We start from the raw sequence: 16,921 nt of genomic DNA, 5'->3' as shown, positions 1-16,921 counted from the left end.
AGTAACAATAAAAATGTCCTCCCGCTCATTGCAGGGTGCAGGAAAAGGAAAGTGGTGTCCAAAGAGACCACAGTACAGTCTTCAGGAATGGCAAAGGAAATGGATAGAGAGGCATCCAGCATGCAGCCTGATGCTGCATCATGGGGGTCCGATGGGAAGCTGGGGGGAAAGTCAGGGGGACAACCAACAAAGAAGCCCAGCTGGAGGGGAAGGCAGAGAGAAGGATGGGACAGCCAAGGAACACTCTAATGCACACTCCTACACATACTTTCTAAATTTCCCTGCAGTTCATCCTCCAAGCACATTCATTGGCTCTGGAAGAAATGTGGTGTAACATATGTTGGTTCGTAGGAAGAACGCCAGGCTACTGGGCAAACGAACAGCTCTTTATTGGTGATCTCATCAGTGAGCACATGTTGAAGCAAGCAACAAAAAGCCTAAAAAACCCTGAGAAAACCCCAACTTATATACATGTTACAGACAAAAGAGTCTCCCACCCAATTGGCTGAGATGTGCTTGATTGATTTAAAGGCTCCCACAGTGGGGAACCATGCAGCCCATTGACTGGTTTCACATCTGGTTGCATCCTGCCTAGGACCCAAAGCTCGGTCCTTGGCAGATCCGCATACACAACATGTGGTTTGTTTGGGGTTTTTTAGTTTTTAACTTTTTCTTCACTTTGTGGTTGCGCAATAATATCAAAACACATGCAAAGGTTTCTTTTTTTTAAATGGCGAACAGCATGACAGGACGTCCCCTATCCAAAGTAAATGGGGTAAACGGGAAAATGCGCATGGCAGGTCTGATCCTGGTTCAGAAGCCCTACTGCAGAACGAGTGATGCAAAAGTGAGCAATCCCATCGGGATTCAAATAGAAGAAGCCTGTACTGTGGAAATCGTCTAGGTCAGGGGTGGGCAAATTGTGGCCCTCCAGCAGTCCATGGACTACAATTCCCATGAGCCCCTGGAAGGTATAGCCCCTAAAGGGGGCTCATGGGAATTGTAGTCCATGGACAGCTGGAGGGCCACAATTTGCATACCCCGGGTCTAGGTAATAATGGCGTGTGCTCTCCCATGGACAATCTGTGCATCTATTCGTCTTTTAAAAACACTGTTAGAAGGAAGCCCTATCTGCGACCAAAGCCACAAAGTTAGGGAGATGATGGCCAGTCTTCCCTATCAGGAGCGATTATCAGTGGTAGTTCTCAGAACATCCTGGAGCATTCCCAAAGAAAGTTAATTCCTGATTCTGTTATGTGAATAATATACTCCACTGCTTGCACTGGAGATCAGAAAGAGCCTCACCTCTACCCCCTTGCCCCTGGCAGCTGCTATCTTCTGCATTCTCCCTCATCTAATGACACCCTCTGCCCCAACTACTGTAATATTTTAACCAAGAGATCAGCTTGGGCCCTTAAATACCGTGCCCACAGAACAGAATCCCTCTACGCCGTTTGATGTACTACTAGAGGACAATGAAAAAGGGGTTGAAATATTGCTTCACTATGACATGTGCCTCTTTTTAGAGTGTTTCAGCAAAGGGTGCCATATTGGCAGAGATTTCTCTCACTCGGATGTATCGCTTCACTCGGACAAAGGAATGAAAGAGATATTCATCCTCTGACCCAAGAAGGTAACCCTCCCTTGACGCATCTCCTTCAGAGGTCTCTCCAGATCCTTGGAACTTCCCACTGACCAGAAAGCCAACCTCTGGTTTTATGACAACTTTCAAGAGTCATCTTGGTATCAATCCCCCTGTTTGTCCAGCTATTGTTTTGCTGGCTTCTGGCTGTTGAAGGGCTCCATCATCCCTTTGGGGACTCATTGAACTGAGATAGAATACTGCCTGGACCAGTCCAATTGGCACCATGAGCTTCGCTGAGCTCTTGGAACATGTGGGGGGCATGGGGCGCTTCCAGTTCCTCTATGTGACGCTCTTGGCCCTCCCTGTGTTGATGATGGCCAGTCACAATATACTGCAGAACTTCACAGCAGCCACTCCTGAGCACCACTGCTTGGTTCACCATGATGCCATTCGAGGGAATCAAAACCTGACCTATGAGGATCTCGTCAAAGTCTCCATCCCCATGGATGGGAAGCAACAGTGGGAAGAATGTCTCCGTTTTGTCGACCCACAGTGGTGGCTCTTGAACCCTAACACCACCAGCGGGAACAGGACTGAGATGAAAACAGAGCAGTGCAGTGATGGATGGACATACAACCAGAGCATCTTCCCCAATACCATCGTCACAGAGGTGAGGCAACCCAATATTGCTTGCGTCAAAACGGCTTTAATTAATTAATTTATTTGAGAGTCTGTGCCCAGCTTTTCTATTCAAGGGGGGAAACAAAGCAACTTGCAACATTGTTCCCCCTCCTTCATCCTCACAACAACAGCCCTGTGAGGTAGGTTTGGCCGACAGAAGATGACTTGACTCAAGGTCACTAGCGAGCTTTCGTAGCAGAATGGGAATTCAGACCTGGGTCTCCCAGATCCCAGTCTGTCACTTGAACTGCTGCACAAGGGATCCCCGGTTTTATTAAGTTCCTGGGCTCTTTCAAAATCCTAAGAGCAAGAAATGGGTGCCACCACAAAATGTCTGCCATGGAGGACCAAGGGACCAAGCCCTATGAAGATAGGTTGAAGGACTTGGGAATATTCAGCCTGGAGAAAAGGAGGTTGAGAGGGGACATGATAGCCCTCTTTAAGTATTTGAAAGATTGTCACTTGGAGGAGGGCAGGATGCTGTTTCCGTTGGCTGCAGAGGAGAGGACACGCAATAATGGGTTTAAATTACAAGTACAACAATGTAGGCTAGATATCAGGGGGAAAAAATTTCACAGTCAGAGTAGTTCAGCAGTGGAATAGGCTGCCTAAGGAGGTTGGTGAGCTCCCCCTCACTGGCAGTCTTCAAGCAAAGGTTGGATACACACTTTTCTTGGATGCTTTAGGATGCTCTGGGCTGATCCTGCGTTGAGCAGGGGATTGGACTAGATGGCCTGTATGGCCCTTTCCAACTCTATGTTTCTGTGATTCTGTGACCAAGACCTATCAGAAAGTGGCTGCTCTGAGCTACAGGGGCCAATCATGAAATGTTGGGAAGTTGCAAGCATAGCATTCTCCTACTACAAAGTCAGTTGTTTCAACTTTCTGGGTTTTCCAGCTCCACTGAGGAGAAGGAAAGCCAGGACTGGCTTTGGGGAAGAGATCCTTCAGGGAACAAGTATAGGGGCACCAGGAAATCCATTGGTGGGTGCCATGCTGGGGACCACTATGCCACACCATGCTGATTCTGATCACAGAGTTTCCCTTTAGCTTCCACAGCTAAAAACTGTGATAGACTGCCTATTGCACATTGATATATAGTAAGCCTAAAAATTCAATGGGTTGGTGGTAGAATTCCAAGGGGGTTAAATGGGGTGCAGGTACTTTAGACTGCAAGAAGGGAGTAATGCTTCCTCATTTGAAAAATTTAAAAAACAAGTATTAGCACACTAGGGAAAACTTTTCTAAGCCCACAGTTCACTTCTTGTAGGGAATTATTAATCCTCACCAATTCTGTCACCTCAGCATGCTAAGGTCAGTAGGACCACTTCATGCACCTGAATGTTGTCACAGAGTAAGACCAATAAAGTTTCATTTAAGGCTACCTACCTGAATCAACATTTATTGGTTGATATGACCATATATAGTCATGTCAATGTGCCCCCCCCCCCCCAAATGGCCAATGATGAGCCTGGAGGGGGGTGGGAAGGGGAAGGGCCTCAGGTAGGTGTGTGCACAGCTATTCTTCCCAACTTTGTTCTACATGATCTCGCCCCTTCGGGAGGGGAGGTTGGCTAATTTGGACTAGGTTTGGCCCCAAGTAGTCTCTCCAGGAAAAATAGATTTGCAGATTTGCATAGTGTTTGCAGTTATTGTCCATCTTTTGTGGATTAGGCACAGATCCAAACTCACAGGACTTGAGGTTTAAAAGGGATAATCTTTACTAGGAAAGATTAAACACAAATATATATCATATCCATCTGCTTCAGACTCCTCACTGGAGCAGTGTATATAAACTTAGAAATTAGTCTCAAAAGGAAAACATTGCAAGCTCCTTGGCTGGCTTGCCTGCAGGACTACATGCCAACATGAGCAGATGGAGAGAGCTTAATGGAGGATCCTTCCTCCTTCCAAGGACTTCTCTTCCAGGAGAGCTGGAATTGGGCGGTGGCCCCATGTGGAATGGAAAATTCCAAGCACATGTGGCTACTATCCCAGCAGTGACCACCCAGTGTCACTACTGAGTACATAGGTACAGCTTTGCTGATTAACATCAATCCTCCAAGGTTGAATTCACCAGTTACTTGCTGACTGCAATTTCAACAGTTTCTCCAAAATAATCAGTGTGACTAGGGCTGCAAGCTCTGGGTTGGGAATCACCTGGAGACTTTGGGGCTAGAGCTGGGAGCGGGTGGGATTTGGGGGAGGGAGGGACATCAATGGAGTATCATACTATGGAGTCCACCCTTCAAAGCAGTCATTTTCTCAACAGAAATTAATTTTATACCTTTGGAGATGAGCCATAATTCTAGGGCATCTTCAGGTCCCACCAGGAGACAGGAATCCCTAAGTGTGATCTTCTTCCAGGCAAGAATCCTGAACATGGTAGCTAAAATTCAGAATAGATGCAACCACTGTTTATTACTCAAACCCACTTTTAATTTCTTTTGCTTATTTTCTGGAGTTTTAATTTGGGGGTGGTCTGGTTTCTGCTTCCGTTTCTTTGATTTTGTATTTCAAAAAGGTTGTCTATAAATATCTCTTTACTGAAAATAAATGCAGTCACAATACTTTCTTGGGTTGCTTTCATAATGCAGAGCATAACTTCGAGCTTTCAAGGGTTCCACTGAAAAGTCTCTTTTTCTTCCCCTCCCCCCCAGTGGAACCTGGTTTGTGCCTCCAGAACATTGAAGCAGATGGCTCAGTCATTGTACATGGCCGGGATATTACTGGGGGGCATTGTATTCGGAGGCCTCTCAGACAGGTGAGGTGGGTGCCGTGTAATGTGGGTGTTACTTACTGAAGGATGGCAAAGAAACTCTGGTGCAGGGACCCCCTGTCTTGTCCAGCCTGTGGTGCATTTGGAATTTTGAGAAAGGTGAGTGAGCGCCACTACAAAATGGCTGCCAGGGGAATTGGGACCCATTGCAGAATCCCTGCCGGGGGTGGGGGGGCGGGTTTCAGTGGACCAATCACAAAACATTGAAAGGTTCCTATGAACCATCCTCCCCCCATGGAGGCAGCTGTTCTCTGAATGAGTGTTCCCTGTAATGCACAGATGATGTGCTCCATGTAATGCAAACATGTGAGTTCACTTAATCTCTTATACCTCACCGCCCTATGCCTCTGTCTTCTTGCAGGTTTGGGCGCCGGACGCTCCTCATCTGGTGTTACCTGCAGATGGCTGTCACGGGCTCGGCCACGGCCTTCTCTCCCAGTTACAGCTTCTACTGCGCCTTCCGCTTTCTGACAGGCATGGCCTTCTCAGGCATGGTGCTGAATGGCGCCTCGCTGTGTGAGTAACAGTGACTTCTATATGGCAATGAAAAAGAGGTGTTTTCCTCTGCTGCTGAGGCTTCCAGTTCAGCACAGTGGCAATGGCGCTTTCAGATAATGGGTTCCTCCCCACCCCGCTGCACCATTTCAGTCCTCTGCAGCAGTCGGCCCCACCCATAGCAACCTGGGGATTTTGACACTGAAAGCTGGTTTCAGCAGAGCTGAGGTCCTGTTCAACAGTTCAAAACAGCTGCTTTGCCATGTCCAACTAGTATCTTTAACAATGAGGGTGGCCATCTCCAGGGCCTCTTCTGCATGATGGATAAGCTGATCATTCCAATTTTAGTATATGTGCTGCTGAAGCGAGCACAATAAGCTGATGAAAACTCACTAAATACATTGTTGTTTTTCTGATCTCTGCATAGAAGAGTTAATTTACTCTGCAAAACTGATTTTGCTCTGCATGGTGAACTGCCTCTTCGGTGCTTTAAGCGTCTTTTAAGCTTTCACCGATTTATTTCTCTCCTGCCTGCCTGAGACGATCTATTAGCCATGCAGAGAACCTCTTTAGTTATGCAGATTAGTGACTGCATTAGGGAACAAAGCAGAGTTGGCAAAACTGCAGGGGGCAGGGCTATGAATAATTTCATGTAGGGAGCATTGCAATGTAGTTTTTCAACAGACTACATTCAATGCAGAACAACGATTGTAATATAATAAAGTGGTTTAAACTGTTTTATTTGGCTCCGTGCAGAATACCTCCAGGATGGGAAACACCTGAAGATTTTGGGGTGGAGCCTGAAGAGGGCGGGGTTTGGGGAGGGGAGGGACTTCCATGATGCATGATACCATAGAATTTACCTTCCAAAGCAGCCATTTTCTCCAGGCGAACTAATTTCAGATCATCTCCTCCCCCATTAGCACCACTTGAGAAAATAAATAGTAGTGGCCCCTTCTGCTCAGGACTCAGATGCCCTCTCCCATCCATGGCAGCATTCCAAGCCAAAATTGATTCTCCTTTTAAAGCCCCAAAACCACTCTCTGAAAATCAGCATGTCTAGTTGGGCCCTAAGTTATCAGAGTGGCCTAGAAACACTTAGGGGCTTTCTGCACAAGGACCAATTTTGCTGGATGTTTTCAGTATGCAGAAACGCTATATTTAATAGTGAAATTTCATCATTCCGCATACCTTTAATTCTAGTGGAATATTGAAGTCCCAGTAGCAGTCTATTCATTCCCCACATGTCTCCGGTCTTGCTAGAATTGCAACAAAGGAAGCAATATTTTCCCACACTTCTTCCCGCCCCTGGCCGTCAATCCAACAGAACAGCCAATGAACTGTTGTTTTTGTGCTCCCGAAAAGCCCCTTTCCCTTTAAAAACTGTTTTTTAAAAACCCAAACACACCAGTCGCAACAAATATTTGTTCATTAATTGTCTCAGAAAGACCTTTTTTGCTGGCATAGGAGCTGGCAATTAATTGTTTACATGCTCCTCAAGTAAAAAAAATCCCCCCCCTCCCATGGGCATGATTTGTGGCCGAAATTATGGGCAGTGTCGAACAGGGGGCTGTAATGTGCTTGGGAACTTTAAAGACACTTACAGTAGGGAGATTTGTTTTACTGTTAAGCATTTCTGTGGAGGGACTTTAGCCGGAGAAGCCTTGCTCGTTCATTGCTTTCGTCGGTCTAAGGAAAAAACATGGCAATCGCGTCTCCAGAAGCTTGGGGGCAAGAGCGAGGGAGGGACATTCTTTCTACCGCTACATTGAGAACGCACATGTCTTTTTCGGATGTGTTGCAGGTTGTTCTCAAGAGTCTAGCGGTTTTTTAGGGGGAATCCACTTTTCTGGATTTTCCGAAAAGCACTACAACAAAGCGATTTTTGCGGGAGTGTTGCAGGAGTGTTGCAGATTGTGTATGATGTCCTGCGGAACGTTGAATTAATAGCATTTACCAATGGTAAGACTTCTGCTACATTTAAGTCATGCGGAATGGCCCTTAAAGTAAATACGTTTAATTTTTCTCAACCCCCCTTCCTTATACAGCTGTGGAATGGACACCCACAAAGACACGAGCGGTTGTGGGCACCATGTATGGCTACGCCTACACTACTGGACAGTTCATCTTGGCGGGCGTGGCATACCTGATCCGGGACTGGCGCTGGCTGCAGCTCACTGTCTCTCTTCCCTATTTCATCTTCTTTTTCTACTCCTGGTAAAATCTACTTCTAAAGTGCATTATCCCATGTGTGTGGAATGGCCCCTATGGGGTGCTGATCGAGAAAAGGAAGGGAGGGGCCCAAACTTATTGCCCCGGCCTCCAGCCCCCTCAAATGTCTGGTGGAAGATCTCCATCTTGCAGGCCCTGCGGAACTCCATCAGGGCCCTCAGCTCTTCTGGAAGCTCATTCCACCAGGTAGGGGCCAGGACCAAAAAGGCCCTGGCCCTGGTTGAGGCCAGGTGCACTTCCTGGAGGCACAGGACAACCAGCAGATTCATACCTGCAGAGCAGAGCACCCTGCAGGGAGCACAGGGAGATAAGTGGTCCTGCAGATAGGTAGGACCCAGGTTGCATATAGCCTTAAAGGCCAAAAACAAAACCTTGAACTTGATCCGGAAGCTAACTGTCAACCAATGCAGCTACCACAGCAGCAGCTGAACATGGGCCCTCCTTGATGATCTAGTGAGGACCTTCGCACTGCATCCTGCTGTGTTTGCTGATGCTGGAGTGGATGCAAACTGACTGGCTAGAATCAGCATCTTCTCTTCTGCCTTTCTATCATCCAGGTGGTTTGCTGAATCTGCCCGCTGGCTGGTGATGGTCGGGAAGCTGGACCGAGCTGTAAAAGAGCTTAAGAGGGTGGCCAAGATCAATGGCAAGAAAGAGGCTGGTGACAAGCTAAGCACTGAGGTGAACTCTGCAGGCATAGAGGATCTGGAATATTTGTTGACAGTGTTCCCATTATGAGACCATAGAAGAATGGAACTTGATACTGATTTTAGGAATCTAGAAAAGGTTAATTAAATACAAAAGGCGAAGCCTCTTGTCCTTGTGATGGTAAAACTGTGCTTTGAATCAAGGTGAAGACATGCAGTGGGGAAGGAAGGGTTGCCAAACTCCAGGTGATAGCTAGAGATCTCCTGGAATGACAACTGGAGGGTTTTTTGATTTTGGAAAGTGACCCAGTGCTTTTGCATTTAGATCTCAGTCCTCATCTGATCCTCATCCTATCCAGCCATCTCCAAGACAAATGCCTATTTTCTAGTCCCTGTCTCCTGTCAATCAGCATCCTAATTTTTGCCTCCTGGGAATTTCACATTAAAAATTTTGCTACTGCTGCCTTCAGAAAAAGCTCTTCTACAGGTCCGCTGGAAGTTAAATATCTAAGCGAGCTTCTGGATTCTCTGCTCCTCCTTTTGCACCCAGTTGGGTGACCTTGGGCTTGTCACAGCCCTGATAGTGCTGCTCTCACAGTGCTGCCGCAATATTGCCATTTTAGTCTTTGAAAGGTTGGGGGGCATGTGGTATGAAATTGAGCTTTCCACCAATAATTTCTGTAAAAACTTCTCCTCAAAGTAGCTGAAGGGTATACCCACTAGTCTCCTTCTTTATGTCCCCCCACCCCAGACCCTGAGGTCCAAGATGAAGGAAGAAATTGCAACCGTGAAATCTACCTATACAGTCGCGGACTTGGTGCGGACCCCCGTCATGCGCCGAATTTCTTTCTACCTTACCTTTGTGTGGTGAGTTGTAATTTGGAGGTCTAGAAATGTTTGTGGGCTGCCATAGGCCACGTTCAGGAGAGGGTACTATGAAAGGTGAGCTGAGCCTAAGAGTATAAACAGATGAAAAATATTTTTGGTCTTCATGTTTTTGTAAAAGATAAATTGCTTGCGTGCACGGATGGGACTGCTTGGGAAGGGAAGAAACTTCAGCTTGGTTTTGTGTAACATTTTAAAGGGGGAGAAAGGTTTCTGATTTAAAAATCTGTTTTATTTCATTTTAAAAGCCAGTTAGATAGCTCCTATCATGCTTTTCAAGATACTAATCAGCAGGATGTTAGGTTGGAATTTATAAGGTAAATAACAAAGGCATACATCTATGATCCAGTCTTAAGGTGGTATGAAATGCTTTAATAGACTTTTGTATATGTTGAAACATTTGCCGGTCAAAGACAAATCTTAAAAATCTTTGGACAAGGCTAGCTTTATTCTATGATTCAGAGAGGATCTCATGACTTCCGAGGGAGGGGAGGAGTCCCAACATCTTATTCTTGGATTTTCAAAGTTAGCAGGTGAGCAACTGGGTCTCCATCTATAGCCTTGGGTTTGCAGCTAGAGCTTGTTATTCCATTGTGAGAGCCCAAGACAACAAAAGAAAAGAAGGAAGGATAGATGCTAATTGATCCACAGGAAGCATTCTGGAGGTGGAAAAAATGAAGTATTATTCTATTCTACCTAGCGGCCATTTTCCAGGCAGAGAAACTTTTCCCTTCACCTGCCTATTATAAGAACCTTGGCCTGAAGATGCTCGGAGTTTGAACAAGTCCAGATGTGCTGTTAAATACTATAGTTTGTCTCCATGTCTGATGTGAGATGGCAGTTATTTAGTCCATAATTAAAGATAAATCTGGCCACTAATTCCCCTTTTTGACAGATTTGTTTCCTTCATTATGTTCCCTCCCCATAATTAAACCCTAAGCTTGTTATTCCTTCTTGGTCCCTGGATCTGTTAAACATCTTCATTGTACTGTATGCTAATTTAGTGCCGTACCTTCTACCCATGTGTATAGACTGGTCATTCCCATTCCACTGGATTATTATTATTATTATTATTATTATTATTATTATTATTATTATTAAATTTATATCCCGCCTCCCCCCGGAGGCTCGAGGCGGGTCACATAAAAACCAATCCCCTAAAACAATAAAAGCACAATAAAACATAATACAATTAATACAAAAGTTAACACAAGAATGGCGGCAAAATTCAATATAGCTAACCCAATTCCACACCCACTAAGAAGGGAAAGGGAGGGGGCAGATGACAGACGCAACCGTCACATTTGTGAGGGGGGCTAGATCTTCTTGCTGCCCGGCCTCAACCGAAAGCCTGGCGGAAGAGCTCCGTCTTGCAGGCCCTGCGGAATGATGACAATTCCCGCAGGGCCCGCAGCTCTTCCGGGAGCTCATTCCACCAGGTTGGACCTGAGGAAATGTGCGTGCCCACGAAAGCGTATACCTTGAATAAAACTTAGCTGGTCTGAATGGTGCTTCTGGACTCAAACGTTGTTCTCAGACTTTGCCAGGATTTGCCCAGGCCTCTGTCCTGTCTTCTATCTTAAGGTTCTCTACCACTTTTGCCTATTACGGGCTGGTCATGGACCTGCAGAACTTTGGTGTGAACATCTACTTGGTCCAGTTGATTTTTGGAGCCGTTGACTTCCCGGCCAAGACCATCTCAGTGCTGACAATCAGTTTCATTGGGCGCCGGTTCACTCAGGCTGCGACACTCATCCTCGCTGGAATGGCTATCCTGGCTAACGTCTTCATTCCACCAGGTGAGATGCTGTGTTCTGTGGGAGGATGGGTCTAGTAGCTTGTGTCACATGACACAAGGGGCCCAATCACCTCTTGCCTCACCATATAAGCTTATGTCTATGGCCTGGCTCCCCAGTCTGTACGACCTGTTGCTCTCTAGTAATCCTATCTTGCCTTGGCTAGCATTTGGAGACCTCCAAAGGGATACCAGGGGCACGACACAGAGGCAGGCAATAGCAAACCACCTTGGAATGTCTCTTGCCATGAAAAGCCCACAGGAGTGTCATAGATGTCCCTTGACAGGACGTTCCACCACCACAAGCCTTGACATGAAATAGCTTCCCGAAGTATTTCTTTGAGAGGATAAAATTTGTCTTTAGAAAGTGGGATGAGCATACACCATTTACGCACTGGGAATTTCACTTGCCCAGCTCCTGTGCAGGAGCACAAATCAGGGGCAGATGAGGTGCACCAAGCCTAATGCTCCCCCATATGGGTGCAGGAAGAGGTGGGACAACCTGCCACTACTAGAACTCCAGCCTGCAGCCTGACATGAAACCTCCAGTGCGTAAACAGTCATAGAGATCTGCCTAATGCGGAATCGGACTGCTGGTCCATCGCAGTCAGCATTGTAGGAACTGGACTTGCGACCTCCTGCGTACCAAGCAAATGCTCTACTGCTAAGCTGCAGTCCCTCCCCTGCAATTCCAGAGAACAACTCACTGGCGGTGGGAAGAACAGCACATGCATTCCTTAGCGTCCTGTGGTTTTTCTTTTTAAACTCCAGATATGCCAATCATCCGCACTGGCTTTGCGGTCTTTGGGAAGGGATGCTTGGCTGCCTCGTTCAACTGTATCTATTTATACACTGGAGAACTTTATCCAACAGTGCTCAGGTAAGAAAGGAGAAGTGAGAGTCACGCATACAGGTCAGAGGTTAGAGAGGACAGGTTGATGCCAGGCCCGAGAAGGGAAGGGCCCATCTGAAACTGCAGGCTCCCTCTTGTTTTCAAAATCCACTGCAGATTCAAATCTCTTTTTCAGTGTCAATACAGGACGTCTGACGCCATCCTAGCTGCCTCTTCCACCTCTGTGTCAGCAACTCCTTGTCCAACATACTTATCTACCTGTTCCCTCAGTACTGCATACTACTCATATAATTTGGGCATCCCAATTGAGATGCTTCAACGTTTATGTCTTCCAGAGGAGCACTTACCAAGAGTTCTGTTCTACGCAACAAGTCCAGTCTTGTGTAATTCCTCTTTGCAAAATATTTCTTTATGTTGCTTCTCATGCTGGCATGAAGGTATAGAAAACAAAGGCCCAGCCAAATAGGGGTGCTGTGAACTTTAGAACGCCAGCATCTTTATGGAATGAAGGTTATATGTCATTTGCAAGGAATGAAACGTAAACGAGATTCAATCATGGTTCACAGCTGACAAATTGTCCAGCTCTTATTTGCATGGCTTGGGTTCCTTTTGTCTATGCTGTCACAGAGAAGCGTTGCCCCAAGGTTTTGTTCAGTGGCTTTGGAGCCAAAAGAATGGGAAGAGGAAGATCTGTTGAGCTCCTGTTTGGCTGGGTTCAGGGCCCTGATGAGGACAGGCATACCCAAATCTATACCTGCAACAGATGTTCATTTACCCAGGATCCCAAGAAGGCTGAGAGCTGAAGTGCAGCAGGTATTGCTTGATTGCCAAGACAGTGCCAGATCCTGAGGCTTTGTACCCCCTGCCAATCACAGAATAAAGGATAGCTAAACTGTGGCATCCCTCTGTGCCCATCCAAAGACGGTCTGGGTGCTCAGCTCCTGCTTGGGAGTCTCTGACAGTGGGGACTCACTATACTGGTCCTTTCTCACTCTGGTTCTTCTCTTCTTGGGTGCTCCATCATGCTGTGTATCTTCCTGGATGAGGCTCTTCTTGGCCCAGCATTCACTGTCTGCCCTGGGCCTAGTCTGCACACAATAGATAATGCACTTTCAGTGCACTTTATAAGTAGATTTTCCTGTTCTGCACAGGAAAATCCAACTGCCAAAGCACGTTGAAAGTGCATTCTCCAATGTGTATGGGATGGGCTCTAGTGAAGAAGTGTTTTTACTCTGCTCCCATCAGAAACTCTCTGCCTCTAACAATACACCACCTATGCTAATATATATGTTGCCTTCCACACTTGCAGGCAGACCGGCATGGGCTTCACTAACACCATGGCCCGCATAGGCGGCATGGTAGCCCCATTGGCCAAGATGACTGGCGAGTACATTCCCTTCCTGCCCTCGGTGATCTACGGCGTTGCTCCCATCATGTCTGGCATAGCTGCGACTTGCTTGCCGGAGACCCTCAATGTCCCGCTGCGGGAAACGATAGAACAGGTTGAGATCCAGTAAGTACTGAGTGGTCGAGGAGTGGCACAAAGGATCTTGGGAAGGCAAAGGGCCTTGGAAAGCTGCATGGCTTAAGCCTGCTAAGCAACAAAATGAGCCCAAGATGCCAGTGTCTTAAGACATGTGAATTTGAGATGCGGAGGTACAATGTCACATTCAACATGTGAATGCCTCTGCACGTCATCCTGCCTATGAGGCATATGTCAGTGGCAGCCGTATCAGTGAAGCATCATTTTTGTTAACCAAAGGTTACGGGAATGTGGTTATGATGTGGGGTTAAGAAAGGGACCAGAAGAGTGTCTGTTTTCTTTGCAAGATTTCCAGCATATCTGTAAATCTGGAAATCAGATGTGATGGAATAAATTGAGGTTCTTTGTTCACACTTGTGTTTGCACAACAAAAATTGAGGTCAATAACACCTTTAAGACCAACAGATATATCTGTACCCTTATGATCCTTGTTCCATTTGTTTGTTTGTTTGTTTTTAGATTTTTATGCCGCCACTCATGACAGGCCATCTTGCGGCAGTTTACAATATAAAACCAATAAAAATTACAATATAAAAGCCTGTAAAAATCCCTTAAACAATGCAAATAGAAATAGATGGCGGCATGATAATTCCTTAAACCTCTTTAAACCCAATAACTATTCCAGCCTAGGGCCTGAATAGATGACCCTATTAATTCAGGGGGCTGGATTGTGACAAGAAAAAAATAGGGTGCGATCCACAGATTTAGTCTGAGGAAGAGGGCATGCATGCAAATGCCTTAAATAAATCTTTGTTGGTCTTAAAGGTGCGAGTGGACAATTTTTGTTGTGCTACTTCAGACCAACACGGCTACCCACTTGAACCTGTGTTTGTAGAGACTGGGGAACATGAGGTTTATATCGAAAAGGTGGCATGACTGAGGGGAACTGAACCTTCATTACTTCCCTGCAGTCCCTTGCTTTGGGTACTTCTCTCATTTCCAGTATCAGAGCTAGGCTGACTGAAAGGTGCTCAGAGCCAAGATATAGTAGAACATGATAGCCCTCTTTAAGTATTTGAAAGGTTGTCATTTGGAGGAGGGCAGGATGCTGTTTCTGTTGGCTGCAGAGGAGAGGACACGCAGTAATGGGTTTAAACTACAAGTACAATGATATAGGCTAGATATCAGGAAAAAACTTTTCACAGTCAGAGTAGTTCAGCAGTGGAATAGGCTGCCTAAGGAGGTGGTGAGCTCCCCCTTACTGGCAGTCTTCAAGCAAAGGTTGGATACACACTTTTCTTGGATGCTTTAGGATGCTCTGGGCTGATCCTGCGTTGAGCAGGGGGTTGGACTAGAAGGCCTGTATGGCCCCTTCCAACTCTATGATTCTATGATTCTATGATTCTATAATGAGGTAGCAAGGGGGTGGGGCCCATTGAGTCAGTTTGGGCCATAGAATTCTGGATTAGCTAGACCTAAGGTGGCCAGTATTGACCCAGGCAGTCCAGTATTTTCAGTGACTGTCCGGTGGGGGGGAGGGGAAAAAATACAGGACATTTAATAAGTGCTGCTGTTTTGCACTGGGACTCCTAGACTCCGCCCCCTCCTGACATTAAAAAATGCCAAAGAAAAAAGGTACCCACTTTGTTTGGCTTGATTTTGCATTTAAAAAATGCCGTCACTGCTTCTGCTGTTTTGTGCTGACACTGGCAGAAGGGGGTGGAGCCTGGGAAGAGGAGGTGGAGCCTGAGAAGAGGGGGTGGAGCCTCAGTGTGCCTGTTGTTGTTTTTTAATCTAGCAGTACCAGATGAAACCTTGGTCTGGTCCAGGGCAGTCAGTTCTTATGTCTTCACAAAAACAACTGTATTTTATGGACATTCTCTCTTATTAAGGTATCGGCTCCAGAAGGAAGAAAAGAAACAGGCCAAGGCCCTTCTCAGCTCCATGAAGCCTGAAAAGGAAAAGGTTGTCAGTTAAGAAGAGGAAAGTCCTTTGTGAACTGTTCCTTCGGGTCATTCATTCCTTTGGTCCATGAGACAAATTCTGTGCTTTGGAAAGAGGCCAACACTATGCATTCTGAGACATTTTATAGTCGGGTTAGCCTACGTATGTGGAATCGATGGTTCATTGGACAGACTGGATTCTGAGGCAAAGGGCGGGGGTGATGGTGGTCTTGCTTTCTCTATGATTTCAAGCCACTTGCCAGAGGAAAGGCATTTTTTAAACCCACTGATTACATGCCGGCAACCTCTAAATCCTGAAAGACATCATTCTTTGGGGCTACCCTCCATGTCCCCAGCAGCAGTTGATGGTTGCACACACAGCCTAACTTGCTACCACTTAGCCAGCCCTGAATGGCTGAGGCTGACCTTGACTCCTCCCACACCCCATTAGCCATCCTCTGTCATCTCAGTATCCTTTAGCTCAGCTCACAGCATTTTAGGGCTTGATTAAGACAAGACAATCAGTACCACTCTCCTTCTAATTAACAAAAGGAAAGTCTCCAGCATGAATATCAAAGAAAAGCAATGTTCAAGGGTGCTACCATTAGAAAACTTCCATTTGGTTCAGTGGGGCTTTCAGTTGGATCTTGCCCCCCAACTGTCTGTTCTGAATGCCGTAGAAATCTTTCATGCCATAGTCCCTGCTGCTTATCTGTACACCATATCCTCAGCTGCTGTCTCATCACAAACTCTGGATTCGTTTCCTGCCTCACCATGCTAAACCCGCCTTTCTGGATCTGAAAACGACCCCCCACCAATGCATAAAAACATCTATTTATTGTTCTTGGTGTAGCAAATAAGATGTTATCGCTTTGGCTCTGTTGCTTTTGGCGGGCAGGTTGGGGACAGCAGAAAGGAAAGGCAACACAAGGAGAAAAATCCTTCATTTTTTTCATCTTCAGAATGCTTCCTGTGGATCAATTAGCATCTATTCTTCCTTCTTTTCCTTTGTTGTCTTGGGCTCTCACAATGGAATAACAAGCTCTAGCTGCAAACCCAAGGCTATAGATGGAAACCCAGTTGCTCACCTGCTAACTTTGAAAATCCAAGAATGAGATGTTGGGACCTCCTCCCCTCCCTCAGAAGTCATGAGATCCTCTCTGAATCATAGAATAAAGCTAGCCTTGTCCAAAGATTTTTAAAATTTGTCTTTGACTGGCAAATGTTTCAACATATACAAAAGTCTATTAAAGCATTTCATACCACCTTAAGACTGGATCATAGATGTATGCCTTTGTTATTTACCTTATAAATTCCAACATAAAATCCTGCTGATTAGTATCTTGAAAAGTTTGATAGAAGCTATCTAACAGTTCAAGTTTATCAAACTGTTTGGTCAGACAACTCAGGGCCTGCAAGGCTTATTTTAGTTGGCCCGCAGATGTCTAGCAACGTGCTTTGATTCAACTTCCTTTCCTGCACCTGTAAATACAGCGATAATATTTTAGATGCAGGTCAATGTTATACAACTGTAAAAGAGGCA

At 46.0% G+C, this 16,921-nt stretch overlaps 1 protein-coding gene across 1 annotated transcript; it reads left to right on the top strand.

Annotated features, from left to right (window-relative positions):
* The first annotated feature begins 1,458 nt into the window (after positions 1-1,458).
* On the top strand, positions 1,459-16,649 carry LOC143833482 (solute carrier family 22 member 6-A-like). Its single transcript, XM_077329355.1, has 10 exons — positions 1,459-2,255; positions 4,927-5,030; positions 5,407-5,561; positions 7,589-7,757; positions 8,330-8,453; positions 9,171-9,286; positions 10,889-11,103; positions 11,871-11,979; positions 13,262-13,465; positions 15,328-16,649. Exons 1-10 carry the CDS (start codon positions 1,869-1,871, stop codon positions 15,410-15,412), a joined length of 1,668 nt encoding a protein of 555 aa, XP_077185470.1. The 5' UTR covers positions 1,459-1,868; the 3' UTR covers positions 15,413-16,649.
* Positions 16,650-16,921: the final 272 nt, after the last annotated feature.

The sequence above is a fragment of the Paroedura picta genome, chromosome 1 (genome assembly GCF_049243985.1).
Source record: "Paroedura picta isolate Pp20150507F chromosome 1, Ppicta_v3.0, whole genome shotgun sequence".
Taxonomy (NCBI): Eukaryota; Metazoa; Chordata; class Lepidosauria; order Squamata; family Gekkonidae; genus Paroedura; species Paroedura picta.
The sequence above is the reverse complement of the archived record's forward strand: the minus strand, read 5'-3'. Positions and strand labels throughout refer to the sequence as shown.

Excerpts from the sequence above, each read along its gene's own strand:
- LOC143833482 (XM_077329355.1), top strand. The coding sequence starts at position 1,869 with ATGAGCTTCGCTGAGCTCTTGGAACATGTGGGGGGCATGGGGCGCTTC. Across the intron at positions 9,287-10,888 it reads TTCTACCTTACCTTTGTGTG|GTTCTCTACCACTTTTGCCT; the intron begins GTGAGTTGTAAT and ends TTCTATCTTAAG. Across the intron at positions 13,466-15,327 it reads ATAGAACAGGTTGAGATCCA|GTATCGGCTCCAGAAGGAAG; the intron begins GTAAGTACTGAG and ends TCTCTTATTAAG.